Source organism: Aegilops tauschii, chromosome 1 (genome assembly GCF_002575655.3).
Source record: "Aegilops tauschii subsp. strangulata cultivar AL8/78 chromosome 1, Aet v6.0, whole genome shotgun sequence".
Taxonomy (NCBI): domain Eukaryota; kingdom Viridiplantae; phylum Streptophyta; class Magnoliopsida; order Poales; family Poaceae; genus Aegilops; species Aegilops tauschii.
In genome coordinates this window covers 412799574-412822006 of record NC_053035.3, presented here as the reverse complement: position 1 = coordinate 412822006, position 22433 = coordinate 412799574, and the positions used below count along the sequence as shown (strand labels likewise).

At 44.8% G+C, this 22433-nt stretch overlaps 2 protein-coding genes across 4 annotated transcripts; one reads left to right on the top strand and one right to left on the bottom strand.

Annotated features, from left to right (window-relative positions):
* Positions 1-1415: 1415 nt before the first annotated feature.
* On the top strand, positions 1416-4471 carry LOC109743425 (B3 domain-containing protein Os05g0481400). Its single transcript, XM_020302515.4, has 7 exons — positions 1416-1634; positions 1860-1919; positions 2033-2131; positions 2825-2859; positions 2946-3117; positions 3212-3418; positions 4025-4471. The coding sequence occupies exons 1-7, from the start codon at positions 1539-1541 to the stop codon at positions 4205-4207; spliced, it is 852 nt and encodes a 283-aa protein (XP_020158104.1). The 5' UTR covers positions 1416-1538; the 3' UTR covers positions 4208-4471.
* A 166-nt stretch (positions 4472-4637) lies between these two features.
* On the bottom strand, positions 4638-15762 carry LOC109743424 (probable LRR receptor-like serine/threonine-protein kinase At1g06840). 3 transcript variants are annotated; one of them, XM_073499637.1, is made up of 22 exons: positions 15346-15615; positions 14534-14581; positions 11667-11792; positions 11321-11462; positions 10779-10850; positions 10408-10479; positions 10007-10150; positions 9844-9915; positions 9663-9734; positions 9491-9565; positions 9223-9291; positions 8937-9005; positions 8799-8870; positions 8251-8337; positions 8108-8176; positions 7311-7807; positions 6792-6950; positions 6394-6677; positions 6196-6247; positions 5616-5866; positions 5400-5534; positions 4638-5162 (listed from the first exon to the last, which is right to left on the bottom strand). In XM_073499637.1, exons 3-22 carry the CDS (start codon positions 11761-11763, stop codon positions 4815-4817), a joined length of 2838 nt encoding a protein of 945 aa, XP_073355738.1. In that variant the 5' UTR covers positions 11764-11792; positions 14534-14581; positions 15346-15615; the 3' UTR covers positions 4638-4814. The 3 variants fall into 3 exon arrangements, with proteins under 3 accessions (XP_073355738.1, XP_020158100.1, XP_020158103.1); XM_020302511.4 differs by lacking the exon at positions 14534-14581 and having other exon boundaries at positions 11667-11771; positions 15346-15762; XM_020302514.4 differs by lacking the exon at positions 14534-14581 and having other exon boundaries at positions 10808-10850; positions 11667-11771; positions 15346-15762.
* Between the last annotated feature and the right edge of the window lie 6671 nt (positions 15763-22433).

Here is a 22433-nt window from a genome sequence, read left to right as displayed (position 1 = left end):
GGTTGAGCGGAATCGAGAGACGCAACACAAGACAAGGATTTAGACAGCTTCGGGCCCCCGGGAAACATCATCCGGTAACAACCCTACATGTTGTTTGAGGCTAGGTCTCATTATGATCACGGGAGAGTCGCCGGGAACCGGCTCTCGGTGTCTAGCCCTAGAGATCGTTTCTTGTTGCTTGTCCCTCTTGAGGTGCCATGCCCCTCCTTATATAAGTTAGAGGGGCGGGTTTACATGTAGAGTCCTAGTAGGATTAGAACTAACTTATTCTCTATTGCAAGTCAGATACAAGTACGGGTCTTGCTTCCTCGTAAAGGAAATATTCCTCATGCCTTCCGTCTTAAGCCGGCCCATAATAACACGTCCCGGCCTACTGGGCCTTGGGCCCTTGTCATCCGTCTGACCCGCCATCGGGGCCATCATTAAGTCGCCAGGCTCATGAGTTGCCAATCTTCCGGCGGGTTACGATGAAGCGTCAAGTCCGGCCGGGTCATACTCCCGGCCGGGTCATACCGCGGGGTATATCCCCGACAGCGCGCCTCTAGGGGCCGGCCGGCCTCCCCCTCCCTCCTTTATATACGGGGCAGGGGGCACCCTAGAACACAGAAGTTGATCTTTAGCCGTGTGCGGTGCCCCCTTCCACAGAAACACACTTTAGTCATATCGTCGTAGTGCTTAAGGCGAAGCCCTGCGCCGGTAACTTCATCATCACCGTCACCACGCCATCGTGCTGACGAAACTCTCCCTCGGCCTCAACTGGATCAAGAGTTCGAGGGACGTCACCGAGCTGAACGTGTGCAGATCGCGGAGGTGCCGTGCGTTCGGTACTTGGATCGGTTGGATCGCGAAGACGTTCGACTACATCAACCGCGTTAATAAACGCTTCCGCTTTCGGTCTACGAGGGTATGTGGACACACTCTCCCCGCTCGTTGCTATGCTTCTCCTAAATAGATCTTGCGTGATCGTAGGATTTTTTTTAAAATACTACGTTCCCCAACAATACCCCGCCCACTGGAGCCCTCCGCCAATGGTCCGATTTACGTTTGAGGGGGTCGGATTTGGTAGATGCTCTTAGTGATCGTTGTACGAGGGGACATATGACATATACAGACATGTTTCGAGTCATCGCGCAGTCGACGACCCACAATTTGCATGCCACTGCCGCAAATCCCTTCCATATGACAATATAGCCGGCAGCCGGCTAAATTATGAGCCATGCTCTGCTGATGAATTGGCTCCCATATTTGATACCCTGTGGTAGGAGGAGTGCCATCACGTGAACGAGCGCCTGGGCCCACCATACAGCCGCACGGCGACACCAGCCGTCGCCGTTGCCGTGCGACGCGTCGGTCGGATCCCCTTCCCTTCTCCCCTCCGTTCCGTTCAAATTCAAAATCCCCAAACCCGTGCGCGTCTTCCGAACAAAGGCAGGCCGCCCCGCCCCCCTCCCTCCCACTCCTCTCCCCAAAGGACCCGAAAAGACTTTGACCCCCCTTGACCCGCGTCTCGCTCTCCGCGTGGACAGAGAAGCCGGCCCATGGCGACGGCGGAGGCGGGCAGCGCCAGCGGCGCGGGCGCCGCCTACGAGGAGGAGCGCCAGAAGCGGATCCTTGACAACCTCAAGCACCTCGAGGTTGGTACTCTCCCACGGAAAACACCCAGCGCACCAGCCAACCAGCACGGGCCAATCTCCTTCCTTCTCTCCCCTTTCCTCTCCTCCCTTTTCCAGAAGCAGATGCGCGAAAGATGAGTCATTTCGCGATGATACCCACTGCCGATCTGTCTCTGGATTCTTCGCCGTGGCTTCGGATTTGTTTCTAAAAAACTAATTTCTTTGCCTCTTGCCCCCTTCCCGCAGGATTTGGGCATATCGAAGATGGCCAAGAGCCTGATCCAGGCCACGAGGCAGCAGCACAAGGTGCGCGCATCGCAGCAGCTGCGCTTTCAATCCGGGCGGTTTTCTAGTGAGGCGAGGGCTTCAACCTGTGCGCTTGCCGTGGGTTGATTCGATCGATTTCCTTGATTTTGCAGACCCCTCGGGCGAGCCCAAAGTCCAGGAAGAAGTTCGAGGCCACCACTGAAGTCAGGCGCTCCTCCAGGGCCAGGACCACCGTTTCCTACAAGGACGATGTGAGCCCTCGCTCTTTTTAAGCCGGTCTTATGGCTTCGTTAGATTTGCTGCGTTTCTGATTTTAAAAACAGTTTTTATTATTATTATACTCTGTTTGAAGGAGGACATACCCTGTGCTATCTGAAGTTAGATATTGTTGTTCTGCTTCTAAGCATGTAGGTCAAAAGTGCAAATTTGAAAGAAAAAAAATCCTTTGCTAATCCTGTTTGTGAAGTTCATGGCAACCTCAAATGTGTATTTTACAAAAATGGGTTCCTTAGTGTCTTGATCTGTCCCCAGATGTAGTTTTGTCTTTATTTGATTCTATGAGGTAATTGTTGTCTTTATTTTAATAGTTTCTTTAGTATACTCTGTTTGAACGGGGATATATCCTTCTTGAATGTTGTTTCTGTCATTCTTGCAATCTGATGCGGTTAGGATGGGGTTTGTACATGATCTATCGGCGATCATTTGGGGCCACACTCCTGTGCCGTAATGTGCCTGCTAACACGGGTATGAAATATGTGTGCTACATGAAGTTAGATAGTGTTGTTCTGTTTCTAAATGTGGGGTATTCTAGAAAATTGTTCCTTAGTGCCTTGATTTATCCCCAGATGTAGTTTTGTCTTCATTTTGTTCATGAAGTGATTTAATTTGTTTTTGCTTTGCCACGCTAATGTTGACACTAGACTGTCATTTGTTTGTTTTCGCAGTTTCCCGAACTCGATGATTTCGTGCGCCGCAGAAGGTAGTAGTCTCACTAACTTTGTTGATTAATCTTGGACATGGTTGTCCCCTTCTTAATGTAATTGGTTACTCTCCTTTGTTGACCAGGGTAAGTAAAAGTGTGCACAGTGGTAGGGGATACACCGGGAGAATTTCTTCTTATCAACAACAACAGCGTGCTTTTAAAAGAGCTGAGAAACTTCAAGATAGTCTAGACCCTGACAACCCGTCGTTTGTCAAGACCATGGTTCGATCACATGTATCCAGCTGCTTTTGGCTTGTAAGATGTTGTTCCCTTGATTTTTGTTTAACTAATTTTGATACATATGCAAGATCAACTAATAGTCATGGCTGCGAATTTTCCTTTACACAAGGGTCTCCCTTCTAGTTTCTGCAAAGATCATCTGCCTCCCAGAGAACATAAGATGGTGTTGGAGGATGAAGAGGGTGTTGAATTTGATGCCGTATACATCGGAAATCGAACAGGTCTGAGTGGTGGATGGAGAGGCTTCTCGATGCACCACGACTTGGAAGATGGGGATTCATTGGTCTTTGAATTGGCTGAGCCTGACAGATTTAAGGTACTAACTATTTTTCTCTAGTTCCTCGTTAATCTGAAACAGATAAACTTTGTTATCATTGCTGCAAAAACTCGCAATCTTGTCCCAACTCCCAATTAAGGAGGTCTTTTTCTTGCGGGGACCGGATTAAGGAGCTCACGTAGAACTATATAAGTGAACAAAATCATAAATTTCTGAAATCAGAAATTACCTTCGAGAGAGTGCATATCAATGTATATAACACAAACAGGGGAAAACTAGTATGAAACTGCTATGTTCTTCCCTCCTTTTCTTAATGCAAGGCCACCTCATATTTTGTGTCTTATGTTTAACCATCGATTTGACCAACGAGTTATATACGACAAAAAAATATACCATTGACTCGTCACCTTTGAAAAAGTTCCAAATGGTATACTTTTTTAGCGCATATAACTCATATTTTATTGGTTAAATCGATGGTCAAAGCTAGACCCAAAGTATGACTATCATCGAGCTGAGGCATCGTGTTGCATGCATACTCAAACAGTGATAAACGTCAGGTCTAGCAATTTGTTCTTATGTACATTTAGTTACATTTTTGGGTTCTACATCTATAGCCCTTCACATGCTATTTTTTATTTGTTGCAGATTTACATTTTTAAAGCTATCGAAGATGGAAAAGAGGCCGAGCCTAATGATAATAATGCTGATGTGGACAGTGATTCAGCCCAGGAAGTTCCTGACCAGACGGATTCACCTGTTTCTGAACCCCCTTCCAGCCCTGAACCTCTAAAAGGAGCTAAAAGAAGAAAGCTCCGTGGGCGACGGTAGTTCTCTTATTGGTTCCATCAGTCCTGAAATATAGGTACTTCGGGCAAGTATGTTGCCGTATTACCGATGCGCTCTCCTGCCAGGTCATCTGTTTTGCATCTTTTGTTGGCCTGTTTTAAAACATGGGTGCTCAGTAATCACCCTTCCACTGCGGCAAACCGACACTTTTAGCCAATTATCAGCATATTGTCGGCCTAGATTACATGTAAAGAAGTGTTCTGGTACCAGTAATCTAGCATTCGTAACCCCTATATATTATGTTAATATGGTGTGTCTCAAGCACTGCAATTTGTTTCTCACCATGCTTATGTGTACATGATGCTAATCATCACTCATTATTCTGTGCACATGAAGCTTCTGAAATTGTGGAATGTCCAGCATAAGAGAGAATCACTGCTCATGTCACTGTGTGTACATGAAGCTTCTAAAATTATGGAACGCACAAGCTATGTTAATATTCCTCAGCTGTTCTCATTCACATTCTCTAGTTTACATCAAAGCTGACTAATAATTAATTAATGTACAAGACAAATGATCCGAGTATGCTAAGCCAATGGTACAAAACATCGCCACATTTACAAGTTAAAATCCTATGAAAACACCAAGATCAGCGAGGAGCCAGCACCTCAGAGAGCACGCCGCTGCTTGCATTAACACTGCCAGATGTCTGTGTGACAAAGGAAGTCCCGGTTGCTGAAGAAGTTGACAAAGCTTTACTCATATCACCCGAGTCCGTGTCCGTAGTCTCCAGCAAATTAAGATCCACCTCCGGCATCATCCTCAAGATGACCTCGAGTTCTCGGACGATCTCTGACATGGAAGGCCTTTCGTCGGTCTCATCCTGGCAGCACTTGGTTGCTAGCAAGAGGAACCTATTGATGCAGTCTGGTGGGCACATGCCCATCCGGCTGTCGACGATTTCGGAAATATTGCCTGATTGGTACGCTTTGTTTACCTATAACATGCACAAAATTAGTTACTTTAGTGAACTATTTGCGTTCCACTTAAATTCATGTATGCTGAATAATGTTGTCATTTTCTGTGAAGCAAGAACAAAAGAACATGTTGAGCCACTGCCTGGTGCCCGCTGATATACCCTCATTATATAAGTTAAACATGCTGAATCATGTTTATACTTTATGTGGATTTCCAAAGCTAGCTAAAATTACAGTTTAAAGTGAAGATTATTTACCTCTCTCACTATGTTTTTCCCATGCTCAATTGGCTTCATCCCAGTCAACATTTCAAGAAACACAACACCAAGGCTGTACACGTCACTTTTATCCGTCAATTTATGAGTCAGGAAGTATTCTGGATCGAGATATCCCTGCCGAAAAGAAATGAATTATCTCGTTATTCTGCTAGAAAGCACGGCAACTGTAGTATCTCTGGTATAACTAATACTTACTGGTGTGCCCTTAACAACAGTGGAAACATGACCTGCTAATGTCCCTTCAATATCCGGCACCGGAGCAAGCCTCGAAAGACCAAAGTCAGCCACCTTTGGAACAAATTTCGAGTCCAAAAGAATGTTACTGGCCTTCACATCACGGTGAAATATAGGAGGGTTTGCATCAGTGTGTAGATACAGAATTCCCTTGGAAGCACCCAATGCTATGTGAAGCCTCAACCCAAAACCGGGAGATAGTTTGGCCTTGGCTGCGATCGGCGGAAAATTGCAACATAAGATGAGGTGCTTAATTTAGGAAAACATTTTGAACAGGTCGAATGGTCCAATGATTGCACTACACTATCAAGAGTTCCAAATCATATATAATTGATGAAAACACATCTACAAATAAGATTCACTAAACTGATGAGTATACATATGATCTTGAATTAAGAGCCCTGGCTAGTTTGGATGAGCAGGATCAGCTGGGATCCCGGACCACCCAACCCAACTGGGCCTACAGAATCAATGTAGTACTGGAAATAAAATGTAAAATTTAAAATAAAATTTGAATAATATAAGGTCGCTGTGTACTTACAAGAAAGATGATCGCGTAAAGTACCATTTGGCATGTATTCATAAACTAGCATCTGCAAAAACACAATTTCGAATGACAGCATGAATAACACAAATTAATAGGAATGCCCTTCAGTGTAGCATTAAGCACATCTTCTTATCAGTGTAATGTTGACAAAATATCATATCTATATTAATAATGCAAACAAAAGAGATGCACCTGTTCATCTGCTTCATCACAATAGCCAACTAAAGAAACCAGATTGCGATGATGCAATCTGGATAACAACTCTATTTCCGTGCAGAACTCCTTCGAACCTTGCAGAGAATCCTCATGTGCCCGTTTAATTGCTACAATTTCTCCATCATCTAGAGTTCCCCTGTAGACTTTTCCATAACCTCCTTGACCAACTTGAGCTAATAGGTCAAAATTATTGGTGGCCCTAGCCATTTCTTCAAATTTGAAGCACCTCACACCGTCAATTTTGACAGAAAATCTCGACACTGCAAATGGTAATGTGATGCAAATCTTCAGGTGCTACCTCTTGAATAAGATGCCTGCTAGCGACGTTTATTTGCATAATCAGTTTATTGCTTACAAAAGTATTAGTGACTTACGTGACCGTTTTGAAACGGTTCTACTTCTGTGTCTTGAACGCCTTCTCATTATAAGAACAGTGGCTACTGCAGAAAGTGCAAAAGCAGCAGCTATTGCGCTTGCCAGGATACCACCCATTGCGGTTTTGCTTAAACCTGATGAAGCTTCATTTGGATATTCTGTAAAAATTACGCACAATAGACATGTTACTAGTAACAGGTGGGAGTAACTGGTCAGAGGACAGTGGCGCCATAGAAACAAATGAATCATGAGTAAAAAATAAAATAAAAAAATCAATTATTAGTCAAACTATGCCTTCCTATCTTCTACAGAAATCTATGGAAGTATTTAATCAAAATAACTTGCCAACGACAAGTACTAGATAGTTGTGTTGCATGGAGCCATTAATTGTGCTGACCAAACTAACAGAAAGGCTATGAAGAAAATTGCCACTATTTAGTACTCCCACATGGCCTAAAATTAGAATTTTTCATCATAAAACTATGCTTTTGCACAATTGAGCTTTGAAGAGTACATACCATCTGCATAAGAACCAAGTGTGAAATTGAGAAGCTCATATGGACCAAAGATATCTGGAAGAGTAATTTCCCATCCAGCAAGTACATGTCGGAGTCGCACAACCTCAGACATATTGAATAAACTTGTATTGCTTGGGAATAACTTGAGGTGCATGTTGAGCCTTGGACCCACCTCCCATATGTAGTGCTCAACATGTAGCTGGTAAACATACAGTTTCAATAAAGACGTTGTGCTGTCCCCGAAGGCACCTTCATAAGGATTGAAGTCTGTGATTCCTGGACTCTTCAGTCGAAGTCCAACTCCAAGTGGCACGGCACAAAAACACGGTATAGGGGATGATGGGTTGTACTCGTAATTTTTATCCGATGGGCAGGGTGAACAAATTAGGCTAGAGTCTTGTTGCTGTTTAGAGGTTTGCTGGTTTACAGACTGGGGTTGACAGAGGCTGTCTATCGGAGCTACACTAGAATTCCCACAGACAGGGTTTCCATACAACCTGCACAAAATGACAACAGTAGTGATTATTATCCATTACATTATATTTCAGTTTACAACAGATACAAGTATGCGTTGCGCAATAAATTTCTAGTTACTTATATTTATTCTCAAATTAGAAAGGGAGATTTGTAGCAACTCTAACTAGACAACATAGGTGGTGCTGATCACCAAAATAGAGATCAACTAAAAAATACTTGCATGTTCACAGGATGCATTTGAACAGATAATATGGATATGTTTATGTGGTAATGCAAATTGCTGATGCATGACAAAGCATGAAATATGTATGAGAACGTACATTACAGTAACATTTTGGGGAGGATTAAATGCAGCCGTAATAGTCTTGAGGGTATTATTCTGGAAGTTCCTGCATGATCGAAAAATGCATTAAATATACATAGTTGATACTATCAGGAAAAATATCTGCAAAAGGGATCATACAGAACAAGGCTTCGATTTCCAGTAAGAACGATGTCATTCCAGATTGTCGAGGGAACAGCACCATCTAGACGGTTGTTTTCAACTGACCTGAAAAATGAACTTGTCATGCACATCTAGAAAAATAAAGCATAAAGAGTATATGATTACATAGGAACTATTTACGTATGACTGTATTTGCAATCATGATAAAAAAACAACTCATACAGGGTGATTTTGTAGCAATCCAAATAAAAGTAAGTAGTACTTGTAAACCAACAATGAGTTGATCAATATACACCTGCAGAACCTCAAGATATGATCTAGAGTTCACATTATTTACGTTTGCAGTAAGACGGACAGATGTCTGAAGCAGGATTTAGGAAACTAAGGCTCAGTTTGCGGTTGCTGAACTGTGTTTTGCTGTGCTTATTTTATAATCTTTTGTGAAAAATTATCCAATAGAAGATGCGAGAGTGGTTCAAACAAAGACTACAGTTGGCACAAGTGGGTTGGGCAAACAGTATGATAATCCAGCGCAATGCCAAACATGGCCTAAATGGTATACTTACAAAAGCTGAAGATTAGGAAGTCCTGAGAAGTTTAACGGGACAGTTCCATTAAGCATGTTGTGTGACAAATCACTGCCAGAAAACAGAAATTAGTCGAGTGGCTAAAGACAATAGACAAACATTATCAGAGGTACATACAGAGTAGTGATATTTGGCGCCAGCTTATTAGTTGGTATTGGTCCTGTCAGTTTGTTCCAGCTAAGGTCCCTGAAAATGCATGCGAGTAATAGTAGTTTAGACACCTTTGGAGTTATTTCCTGAAATGCATGAACTAGAATGGATTGTCAAACTGCTATCTCAAACATAAATCATCAGTAACAAGGAGTATAAGGTATGCCACGTTCAAAGTGCAGGCCATAACATCAAAAGACAATAATTGGAAAATAACTATGACATGTGCTTTTAGCAGGGCTAGTGCACTCACAAATAGCCAAGCTCAGATATGGCACTCAGATCAGGAATAGCGCCCTGCAAGTTGCAGTTCCTAAGACTCCTGATAACACAAGAAAAGTTCTCCTCAGTTCCGCGAACTCAGTGTAAGTGTAAGAATTATGGATATTAGACATTGGCAAGTTGAGATGTTGCTTAATAAAACTGGAACTAAATCATTATACAGAGATATTTAAAATTGTATAAAATAAGAAGGAAGAAGACAAACGTGTAAGTACAGAGAAAGAAAAGATCATACTCACAGCTTTAACAGTGTTTTTATGTTGCTGTATGTAGCAGGGATGGAACTTCCACTGAAGTCATTGTTGTCAGCCTGACTAGAAACAGAAACATATGAATATAAGAAATAGGTGTTTTTTCTTTTTGTTTTTATGAGAAAAAGTTCTACTCAGAATGTGCTAATGGGGCACATACAATATTTTCAAAGCAGGTGCCTTTGCTAATTCTGTGGGAAGAGGTCCAGACAAATTGTTGTTGTCAACAAGGCTGCAAATGTGCAAGTGTTGGTTACATCGGAAAACAAATATCAGATCCATAATTCCTACTAAACTTTCACAAGGAGAATTTTTTGGGAAAGAAATAGACTTCCACGTACAGGTGAAGAAGTAATGGGATTCTCCACAACTCAGATGGAATTTTCCCACTTAATGAATTATTGTTCATGTGGCTGAAATGAATGGAAAACAGAGGTTAGAGCTAAGTTCAGATTGAACATCAATTAGCAAAGCATAGGGAAAATGGAAATGAACATTTCTTACAGATGTTTCACATTTCTTAAGTTGGCATATGACTTCGGTATCGGTCCCAGTATTTGGTTTTGGTCAATTTGTAACCTGTTCAAGCTCTGAAGGTTGCCAATCTCATCTGGTAGGAAACCAGAGAGCTGATTGCCATTCAATAGTCTGCAAAAGGCATAAAACTTAACAATTGGCATAATTTGTTATATACATATTGGGATGTTGCTGTGATTATTCCTCATGTAAATAATAAATGATACTAAGTGTTTTTTTTATGTACACAGTATCTATTGTGTAAGTACTTCTGCGCCAAAAAGATCTTGCATAGGTTTAGCAGCAAAGGAACAGACAAATTATGTATCTTAGAAGGTTTCATTGATTTCTTTGCATATCGAAGGGGGAAGTCAATAGAAAGCACTTACATAAGTTTGAGTGTAGTGATGTTTCCTATCTCTTTTGGGATGCTGCCTGTTAAATTGTTCCACATAAAATCCCTTCATGAAAAATAAGAATTATTTAGTATTAGGATAGAATAGCTTCAGAGTAAACATGACAGCTACTATAAGCATGAGACAAGCAATCAACATCGGAATACAATTATGGTTTTACTGACTGGTTACTCTCTTCAGTAATTCCATAGTGTAGGATAATTTAAGCCTTTGTATCAAATTGCTACTACGACACCATGAATTTGTATATGTTGACAATACTGAAGTGTAGCAAGTCTTAATATTTAACTACTGCAGAAGAACTTAAGTAAATCAGTAACTTCACACATCAGAGTAATACTTACAGTGTTCTCAGCTGAGATAAAAGACTGACCTCTGGTGCCAAAGTTCCAGACAGGTTCCTCTTAAATAACTGTCTGCATTGATTAAAATATATGCTATCAGAAACATGACAGGTTGCACATTACGCTGAAATAATCAACCCGACAAATAATAAGTCACCTATAACAATCAAAACTACAGGAAAATATGGTGGGACAAATTATCAATATCAAAGGACAAGGGAGATGCACAGTTGCCCCTTACAAGTAAAGGTAGTTCCTGTTTTGCCTTCGAGTAAACTGCTTATTATGACCATGAGATACTTTTAAGTTTAAGGCATTAATTAGTTTCTTATGGGTGCATGCAGAAAACATATATTTTATTAGTGATCCACATAACACATAGACATTAGCATTTAATTGGAAAGGTTACTGCTTGTAAACAATCTTGTCTGTCGATAAATAGAGAGCTCATCTTAAAAAACTATGATGACCAGAGCTCATATAGAATGAATAAATAGAAGTGAAGATTTGATGAATAAATTAGATAGAAGTAGTGATCATACAATTCTGTTACATGAAGCGCATCATTGATTATCTGGCAGAAAACTCCTGTCCAATTAGAAGTGCATGGATCTCCCCTGTTCCAGTTCTCAAGGTTATTCATAGGATCAAGTAAGCTTCGCTTGATAGTCCCGAGTGCATCGACTACATCATTATGAAAAATAAAACACTCAGTTTGCGTGAAAGGTTGAAAAATAAAAGAACACAATATAACATAGTGAGAAAATACTGTCTGAGCTGAACATCAGACATAACATCATAGAAGATCAATCGGTTTTCCTTGTTTTTCTTTTCAGAATGGTAGCAGTAACATAGTACAAGATACTCCACACGCAAGCAGGAGATTACCTTCGGAAGGGTCAGTACTTTGCCCCAGTGCAACATCCAAGCAGGGGAGCATCACAGCCAGGACAACCACGCGGAAGACGCCTCCAAAAGTAGCCATCTCTCTCGCTGTATAATTAAGCAGAAACTGTTAGAATAAATCCGAGGCACTCCGTCGATCATCCGAGGACCAAGCAATCACACGAGCAACACCAAGATTTGTTAACGAGGTTCACTGATATGGCTACATCCCCGGGGCCTGATTATGGGCGCTCCTCCCCATGACACCGCTACAATACCGCACCCGGTCGCCCTGGACACCGGCACATGCCGCCGGCTTCCCCTACGTTCCGGTGCTATTATGTTGGCATAGGTTACATTGTGTGTCTAGCCCCATTATATATGAGAAGCCTAGGATACAAGTGTCCTACTAGGACACGACTCCATATCCTATCTAAACACAATACAACTCAGAGTCCAATTGTAACCTAACTTGTACACAATATTCGACACAACTCTAACAAACTCCACCTTGGCGAATATTCTCCACCACCTTGAATTCGTCAATGTGTCAAACTTACTTCCATGTACATTGGACTTGAGCTTATCCCATAAGAACCGCTGCTACTCCAAAGACTCCATGTGACTCCACCTGCAACTTGTAGTCCCTTCTTTTCTTGACCAGAGTCAACACTCGAACGAAATTAAGTTCCACATCACTCTAGTTTGCGCTCCCAACTTCCAGAGTATCCGTCCAACGCCATCACACATTGATCACTGACCTGCGTGAAAGTGAACAACTCACATATTGGGTGTCGCACATAAGAGTTACCTGAACTCAACATCACCGCTCCTTTCTTGACAGCCTGTCTGAAACTTGAAGGAATTTCACCATTGTTTGTAGTCATCCCAAGTCAAATATGCAGTTGTCTCATAACATGTATGACCACCAGAGCCCTGGCCCGTCTCCATGTCCCCCGTGCTAACCGCACGCCTCGCCGCTATTACCACGTTGAGCCTCCGCTGTCCCGGTCGAGTCTCAAGGGCCGCGAACCCACACCACTCAACCCCCACTGCACAGTACCACCGATCATCACCGACCGATGACGAGTTTCACGCTTCCATCAAACCACTGGGCTCCAGTCCGAACTACGTGTCCCTCGCTTTTCCCGCTGAATAGACTTCGACTCTCTGACGTCTTACGCCGTAGCCCCTCAATCAGCACCGAGTGAAGTCTTCCGTTAGACTCCAGCTCCACCTTCAACATGACTCCATGGTAGATGATCAGTCTACCCCTGCGCCTCATCGACTTCAAGCTCCGTGTATACACCACCTTGAATCAATCCCGCGCCATAGTCTTGTCGAAGCCGCACAAGCCTCGGGCATGTGCACCACGTGTTTCCACGCCCAGAAGTCGGTCACCATCAGCATCACGCTCCTATGTCGTCGTCGCCGATCCCACCACCGTCTTCTGTACCAACCGACTTGCGTCGATCCGTCAGACTATCTAGTCCGACCCAGCCGAACTCGTTCGACTGTATGACACGCTCGAGGCTCCCAAATCATCTTCCACGAATTTCCATCCATCACACATAATTTCATCTTAGCTGGCATGACTTCCCGCAATGCCCAAGCATCCCTGTTGTGCCAACAAATTTTTCATCCTTGTCTGTCATAACCCAAGGTTTTCAGTTCCATGAACTTCTCCACCTCAAACCTGATGTCCGATGACGTCATGATTCTTCGTACGACTGACGTTGCCAAAAATTATCCGAGCTTTCCTCTCACGTGATGCCCAAATACACAAGCAAATCTGTACTACTAGCAAATTCCAACCAAAAACAACCTTCTGGTCTTCACGTGTGTAGCTCCCTGGCACTCAACTCCCGATGCTAGTGCTGCATGTCAATGTCTCCTGCTAATGCCGATGGATGCATATCCCTTGATGGATTTCTTTCGCCAATTGATTTGCCTGCCTATCTCCGTGTCAGTAGTGGAGACTCGGTCTCCCTTTTTTTTTTCTCAAAACAAATCTCACACGTGCAAGCCTCAGCCATGTACGCACGCAGCGTCGCAGTCAGCTCGATCTGGTTTCCTCGCCTGGGCCTCCGCGCCTTGCTTGGGCCTACGCCCGCTCGCGCCATGGACCCGTGGGCTGCCTGCCAACGGCGCCTAGACGCTGCCTCCTGCAGCAGCACACTCCCGAGTCCTGAGGCAGCTTCGTGCCCTAGCAGCCGAACTGCCGCTGCCACGACCCAGATCAGACCGATCCGATCTCGCAGACTCTGCCTGCCTCATCCGATCTCCACCAGATCCCCTGGACGCTCGAGGCCACTCTGCACGCTCGTACCGCTTCTAATTGCTTTTCAAGTTCAGATGTTTCCCGATCGTCTCTCGTCTGCATACATCGCGTCAGCGACTTCTCATGCAAATACTGTTGATCAAACATCGGCACTCCTTGCTCTAAACAACAATCCACGACCTCCGAACAACCTAGCTCTGATACCACTTGTTAGAATAAATCCGAGGCACTCCGTCGATCATCCGAGGACCAAGCAATCACACGAGCACGACACCAAGATTTGTTAACGAGGTTCACCGATATGACTACATCCTCGGGGCCTGATTATGGGCGCTCCTCCCATGACACCGCTACAATACCGCACCCGGTCGCCCTGGACACCGGCACATGCCGCCGGCTTCCCCTACGTTCCGGTGCTATTATGTTGGCATAGGTTACATCGTGTGTCTAGCCCCATTATATATGAGAAGCCTAGGATACAAGTGTCCTACTAGGACACGACTCCATATCCTATCTAAACACAATACAACTCAGAGTCCAATTGTAACCTAACTTGTACACAATATTCGACACAACTCTAACAGAAACTTCTGACATCCCCAACAGGAATATTATTCTTTTTCAAAAGCGCAGGGTCCTAATAAACAAGAAAAATTCAGCAGTGATTAGCATCTACTAGTGATTATGCCTCATGACAGCCAAAAAGCCAAAACGTCCGTGATGCCGACGCTAAGATCAGAAAGCATATACAAGTATTATTCGTCCTCGCACGATTTTTTAATGAGAGGCGAGCTGATGATGGCCAGGCCAATTGGCCAGATGTGATAACAGTCACATGCAGCCGCGCACCTACCCCTCCTCCTTTGCACAAGCAAGCAGATCCATGTGGACTCAGACCGATCAAGCCAAACCATTTTTAAAAACTTGTGACAAATAGACTCGGAGCTTGCATATCCTATTCGTCTCCGAGCCCAGGGACCACGGCCATGAATGAAGTGGACGGCACCGATAATTACGGCACACTATTTCGCAGCCACGACATGCCAACTGAAAATCGGGGGATGCAACAGATACTTGCACCCGATGCCGATGGGCAAAAGTGCGGACAAAGCCACCGGTAAGTACCACGACAACGATGTTGCAGGTAGACTGGGACTTCGAACGGTAAATGGGTAAAATGTTTGGAGGGGACGAAGAACCGATGGAAATGTCTGGAGCAATCGAACCGAACCTGGGATTTTTGTTTTTATCGACTAGACCAACCCAGAGAAGAAAACCAGTAATTTGCTGCGGCGCATGAGGCAGAGATAGCAGAATCAAACCTGGCTAGCAGAACAAGATTCGCAGGAAGGTCCGCTGGTAGACTGTAAACCAGATGGAAGAATCTGGGGAAGAACGCACCTCGAAATTGCGCCGCGAAGTTCCTCCCTCCCTGCAAGAAGAGGGCAGGAAAGCCGGCGGGGAAGGGGGCGCAGCCTCGCGTCGTGCCGCCGGAGCTCGGATGCTTCTGTCCTCTCTGCTTAGTTCACTCCCACACGGGCACGGCGTTTCCCTCCGATGATCCTATCCTCCGACCTCCGTCCCTGCGGCTGCGAGGCCTGTGTCGTGCTGGTACTGGTAGCGGCGACAAAGAGGGAGGAGAGTGGAGAGCAGGGGAGGAGACGAGGCGAGACTATTGTAGGTAGGCGCCGTGGAACTGGAGTCCACCGCCGTCGTGGCGCGCTCGTTATATGAGTGGGGTGGGGGATCCCCCGGCTGCTTTGGGCGTAGACTGTACTGGAAATTCTTTTGCAATTGGGTATTTGCACATGGAACCCCGCTATCTCACCAGCTAGCTGGCCCCATGTCAAATACACGGGGCACGCTACAACGGTAGTACGATAATTGCTGAGTCCAAAAGAAAAGAAATGAAAAAAATGGTTTGCCTTCATTTTTTAAATACGTACAATCGAAGTCGCTCGCATACACGAGAATACACTCACCACTACGAACGCAAGCACACAAACTATGCCCCTATGAACACCTTCGAGAGACTGAACCGACAACGCCGACAGGCTGAATTAACTATTGGAATCCATCAGCGGGTTGACTCCTCCCCCAAAAAAGTCTAGGATTTCCCTGCCTCTCGCCGGTGCCGCCGTCGGTCCGCCTCATCTCCGATGGCCTTAGGGCCATGGCGGTGCGGTGGATCTCGGCCATTGCCGGCGGGAGGGCTATGTTTTCAGTTGTTTCTTCCTGTTTTGTTAGAGTTTGTGTCCTGCTCAGGAAGACGAGACGGTGGCGACTTCCTGAAGAAGGAATAAGTTTCTCCCCGCCTAGACCTCATCTCGATGGTGTGTCTAACATCATCGGTGGGCGTGTGGAGGTGTGTCTATCCTTGGTGGATTTGCTCGGATATGGTCGTAGTTCGTCTGCATTCATGTGTTTTCAGTTTAGATCCTTCCGACCTACGCTACTCTCCATCGACGGCGGTTGCTATTCTGCTGCGCTGGTCCTATGGGGCCTTAGCATGGCGACTTCCCGACTATCTACTACAACACAAGTTTTGCCCGTCTCCGGCAAGGGAGGGGCAATGACGGCGGCGCGCCTTCGGCTCGCTTCAGTGCTTGTAGTCGTCGCTAGGTGGTCTACAGGTCTGGATGTAATTTTAATTATTTTTGGTTTTCATTGTACTGCCATGATTGAAGATGAATAGATTAGAAATTTTCTCACAAAAAAAAAGAGAGACTGAACCACATAGCATCTTGAGATTTTATGAAGTCACACATACGTCTCGCAGTTGACGGAAACGTCAACCAAAATATAATCGCTCAGTAGTCACACGCTATCTAGTTTAATTTTAATTATCGCATAATTTTCGGGGGTTCAAACATGAATTTGCAGAGAATAAGATAATCTATTCTATAACCTAGTATTTTTCTGGTCTTTCCTAAATGAATGCATAAAAACACCAAAAGTACTTGTCATTTACGGGTAGATGTGACCATGGTATGGGGTACATGTGACTATGGTATGCGACAAAGTATGTCTGTTGATGACACAAGCTGCGCATCGAGTGGTCGTCTGATCACTTATATCTCTAGCTAATAACATAGTGCCAAAAATGATATCAGTTGCTTGCTATAAAACTCTGCACTCAGACTAGGATTGCTAGGTTTCTTGGGGAAAGCACACATAGTTGTTGTGGCGAGAAGACATGCGCCATTGGTTGCTTATGAGTGGGCTTGGATCTTCTCCATGAATTCTATTTCCCTCCTCGGGCACCGTATATGGGGCTTAGTAGTACTTCTCCCGAGGTCTTGTGTTCAGTATTGTCCCCTACATTATGTATAGGGAGATCCGTGAATGCATCCCTTACACGAAACACTTCACAAAACCCCGCTCTAATGGGACATTGTGTAGCATGAGCCCCCCCCCCCCCCCCCCCCCTCACTTGGGATGGGTGGATAACCCAAGCTTTTGCATATTTCAACGCACCATCAGCATGTCATGCCATATAGATCAGATATAGCATCGTCCTCTGTGCAGTACCCGATGGGAAACAAGCCTACTTAACTAGTACGGGCGGCAACATTAAGTAGAGTTCATCTTGCTTCACAATGGTCCTATATTAACTGATAGTTATCACACATGTTTTAGCAAAGAGTGTGAATAGTTCAAAGCACACATGTGAACGTTCAAAATGGTGTGTGTAGTTATCATCTTGAGAATTGCAACCGCGTGAGCTCGGAGCGGTGGTACCGATTGCTTGATTATATCAAAATCCTAACCGCCCTCTAATGCGCTAATATAATCCATCAATGCCTACTTAAACGACATTGCTCTCTTCTTCATCCCCGTGTTCTCCCATTCTTTCTGCAATCTCTAGCAGTGCCGACATGTCCTTCTTTGAAGGGCCATGAAAGAACCCGGACTCCTCTTGCGAGGCCCCGTCCGGCCGCTTCAAGCGAGGAATCATTGGGCTCACAATCCATGACTCCGCCCTTGATCCACGACCTCGAATTTATCCAGTTCATGGAAGGGCGCCAAAGCCGCCATCGGAGCCTGACTCAGAGGAGGAGCACCCGGAGAACCATGAAGAATATGATGGCGATGAGAAGGAGGTGGGGTGACAACGAGGAGAGGAGGACGGCGACGAGAAGCCGACGGTCACCAGCAAATGTCCTCGCCAAGACAATTGCGCGGGGGCATCCAAGAAGAAGAAGAAGAAGAAGAAGGACTAGACTAGTATCTTGTTGTCGGCTTATATATTCCCCATGTTTGATACTTTCTAATATAACTAATGCAATGTAGTCTCTTAATGGCTATCTGGAGTAGTTTACACATTTGGTTACCTCGACTTTGTGTTCTTACCCTTCTGGCTCCGTTTCTTCAATCTTATATATCTTCAGGCGAGGGATATAACATGTGTGAACTTAATGCTAGGCCCCTTTTGTTTTTTTGGTTTCGGATGAATCCTAATGGTTTCTATTAATGAAATATATAAGTTGATGCAATCATATGACCACTATCCTAGGGTTGCTCTAATTAAGTATGTAGGTCTGAAGATAGAGGATGTTGTTCATATAGATGGGGCAAGTCACATTGCCCACAGTCCATATGACGGGATCATGAGAGATGATCCTCAGTATCATACACAGTTTTGTTGATTAAATTGTGTGCCTGGTAGAGCACACAATTCTCAGAACACAATCGTATGCACTTTCACGAGTTATGCACATGATTAACCTTCAGAAACGTCTGTGCAACTTTCAAATCATCACACACGGTAACTGCTGGAAATACTAGCACATTTTCAATTAATCTAATCCATGAGCAGATTATAAACATGACAATCAGAATATGCAACTCATATAGATACCTAAGCATGTGAGCACGTATAGGACATAGAACCGAAACATCTAAGAACACATCATATACGACTAGCACATGAATAAGAAAATAGGGGATGCACAAGTCATACCCTCCGGTTGGCCAGGCCAATGCAGCGGCGGCAACAGCAGCCTCTGCGTCGTCCGCAACCTTCTTCTTGGCGGCTTCATCATCGGCCATGGGGTCGTTGCGCAAGGAGGGAGTGAGTGTGCCGGCTGCACTGGCCAACTCCTTCAATATATAGGTCGTCGGATAAATGGGCCTGGGTTGAGGCCCATGATCGAGTCCGCGAACAGCCCATGGTCCAACTGAAAGAAATATGCCCTAGAGGCAATAATAAAGTTGTTATTTATATTTCCTTATGTCATGATAAATATCTATTATTCATGCTAGAATTGTATTAACCGGAAACTTGATACATGTGTGAATACATAGATAAAACAAAGTGTCCCTAGTATGCCTCTACTAGACTAGCTCTTAATCAAAGATGGTTAAGTTTCCTAACCATAGACACGTGTTGTCATCTGATGAACGGGATCACGTCATTAGGAGAATGATGTGATGGACAAGACCCATCCGTTAGCTTAGCATAATGATCGTTAAGTTTTATTGCTACTGCTTTCTTCATGACTTATACATATTCCTTTGACTATGAGATTATGCAACTCCCGAATACCGGAGGAATACCTTGTGTGCTATCAAACGTCACAACGTAAAAGGGTGATTATAAAGGTGCTCTACAGGTATCTCCGAAGGTGTTTTGTTGGGTTGGCATAGATCGAGATTAGGATTTGTCACTCCGAGTGTCAGAGAGGTATCTCTGGGCCCTCTCGGTAATGCACATCATAATAAGCCTTGCAAGCAATGTGACTAATGAGTTAGTTGCGGGATGATGCATTACGGAACGAGTAAAGAGACTTGCCAGTAACGAGATTGAACTAGGTATGAAGATACCGACGATCGAATCTCGGGCAAGTAACATACCGATGACAAAGGGAATAACGTATGTTGTCATTACGGTCCGACCGATAAAGATCTTCGTAGAATATGTGGGAGCCAATATGAGCATCCATGTTCCGCTATTGGTTATTGACCAGAGAGGTGTCTCGGTCATGTCTACATAGTTCTCGAACCCGTAGGGTCAGCACGCTTAACGTTCGATGACGATTTGTATTATGAGTTATGTGTTTTGGTGACACGAAGTTTGTTTGGAGTCCCGAATGAGATCACGGACATGATGAGGAGTCTCGAAATGTTTGAGAGGTAAAGATTGATATATTGGACGATAGTATTCGGACACCGGGATGGTTTCGGAATGGTTCAGGTATTTTCCGGAGTACCGAGGGGTTACCGGAACCCCCCGGGGAAAGTGATGGGCCTACATGAAGGAAATATGCCCTAGAGGCAATAATAAACTTATTATTTATTTCCTTATTTCATGATAAATGTTTATTATTCATGCTAGAATTGTATTAACCGGAAACTTAATACATGTGTGAATACATAGACAAACAGAGTGTCACTAGTATGCCTCTACTTTGACTAGCTCGCTAATCAAAGATGGTTAAGTTTCCTAGCCATAGACATGTGTTGTCATTTGATGAACGGGATCACATCATTAGAGAATGATGTGATTGACTTGACCCATTCCGTTAGCTTAACACTTGATCGTTTAGTATGTTGCTATTGCTTTCTTCATGACTTATACATGTTCCTATGACTATGAGATTATGCAACTCCCGAATACCGGAGGAACACTTTGTGTGCTATCAAACGTCACAACATAACTGGGTGATTATAAAGATGCTCTACACGTATCTCCGATGGTGTTTGTTGAGTTGGCATAGATCGAGATTAGGATTTGTCACTCCGATTGTCGGAGAGGTATCTCTGGGCCCTCTCGGTAATGCACATCACTATAAGCCTTGCAAGCAATGTGACTAATGAGTTAGTCACGGGATGATGCATTACAGAACGAGTAAAGAGACTTGCTGGTAACGAGATTGAACTAGGTATTGAGATACCGACGATCGAATCTCGGGCAAGTAACATACCGATGACAAAGGAAACAACGTATGTTGTTATGCGGTTTGACCGATAAGGATCTTCGTAGAATATGTGGGAGCCAATATGAGAATCCAGGTTCCGCTATTGGTTATTGACTCGAGATGTGTCTCGGTCATGTCTACATAGTTCTCGAACCCGTAGGGTCCGCACGCTTAACGTTTGATGACGATTTGTATTAAAGAGTTATGTGATTTGATGACCGAAGATAGTTCGGAGTCCCGTATGAGATCATTGACATGACAAGGAGTCTCGAAATGGTCGAGACGTAAAGATCGATATATTGGAAGGCTATATTCGGACATCGGAAAGGTTCTGAGTGATTCAGGTATTTTTCGGAGTACCGGAGAGTTACGGGAAATCGTATTGGGCCTTAATGGGCCATACGGGAAAGGAGAGAAAGGCCTCAAGGGTGGCCGCGCCCCTTCCGCATGGACTGGTCCGAATTGGACTAGGGAAAGGGGGCGCCCCCTTCCTTCCTTCTCCTTCTCCCTTCCCCTTTTCCTATTCCATATGGGAGGTGGAATCCTACTAGGACTAGGGAGTCCTAGTAGGACTCCACACTTTGGGCGCGCCTTATAAGGGCCGGCCTCCTCCTCCCTCCATCCTTTATATACGTGGCCAGTGTTGGGGAACGTAGTAATTTCAAAATTTTCTTACGCACACGCAAGATCATGGTGATGCATAGCAACGAGAGGGGAGAGTGTTGTCCACGTACCCTCGTAGACCGACAGCGGAAGCGTTATCACAACGCGGTTGATCTAGTCGTACGTCTTCACGATCCGACCGATCAAGTACCAAACGCATGGCACCTCCGAGTTCTACACACGTTCAGCTTGATGACGTCCCTCGAACTCCGATCCAGCCGAGTGTTGAGGGAGAGTTTCGTCAGCACGACGGCGTGGTGACGATGATGATGTTCCACCGACGCAGGGCTTCGCCTAAGCTCCGCAACGGTATTATCGAGGTGTAATATGGTGGAGGGGGGCACCGCACACGGCTAAGAGATCTCAAGGATCAATTGTTGTGTCTCTGGGGTGCCCCCCTGCCCCCGTATATAAAGGAGCAACGGGGAGGCAGCCGACCAAGGAGAGAGGCGGGCCATAGGGGGGGAGTCCTACTCCCACCGGGAGTAGGACTCCTCCTTTCCTTGTGGGAGTAGGAGAAGGGAAGGGGGAAGGAAGAAGGAAGGGTGCGCCCCCTTCCCTAGTCCAATTCGGACCAGACCATGGGGAGGGGTGCGGCCACCTTTTGAGGCCTTTCTCTCCTTTCCCGTATGGCCCATTAAGGCCCAATACGAATTCCCGTAACTCTCCGGTACTCCGAAAAATACCCGAATCACTTGAAACCTTTCCGAAGTCCGAATATAGTCTTCCAATATATCGATTTTTATGTCTCGACCATTTGGAGACTCCTCGTCATATCCCCGATCTCATCCGGGACTCCGAACTCCTTCGGTACATCAAAACTCAATAAAACTGTCATCGTAATGTTAAGCGTGCGGACCCTACGGGTTCGAGAACTATGTAGACATGACCGAGACACGTCTCCGG

Coding starts and splice junctions, on each gene's coding strand:
- LOC109743425 (XM_020302515.4), top strand. CDS start 1,539: ATGGCGACGGCGGAGGCGGGCAGCGCCAGCGGCGCGGGCGCCGCCTAC. Junction 1,920..2,032: donor CCACGAGGCAGCAGCACAAG/GTGCGCGCATCG, acceptor TTGATTTTGCAG/ACCCCTCGGGCGAGCCCAAA. Junction 3,118..3,211: donor TATCCAGCTGCTTTTGGCTT/GTAAGATGTTGT, acceptor CCTTTACACAAG/GGTCTCCCTTCTAGTTTCTG.
- LOC109743424 (XM_020302511.4), bottom strand. CDS start 11,763: ATGGCTACTTTTGGAGGCGTCTTCCGCGTGGTTGTCCTGGCTGTGATG. Junction 9,292..9,490: donor ATAAAAACACTGTTAAAGCT/GTGAGTATGATC, acceptor TTGTGTTATCAG/GAGTCTTAGGAACTGCAACT. Junction 8,177..8,250: donor GGAAATCGAAGCCTTGTTCT/GTATGATCCCTT, acceptor TCGATCATGCAG/GAACTTCCAGAATAATACCC.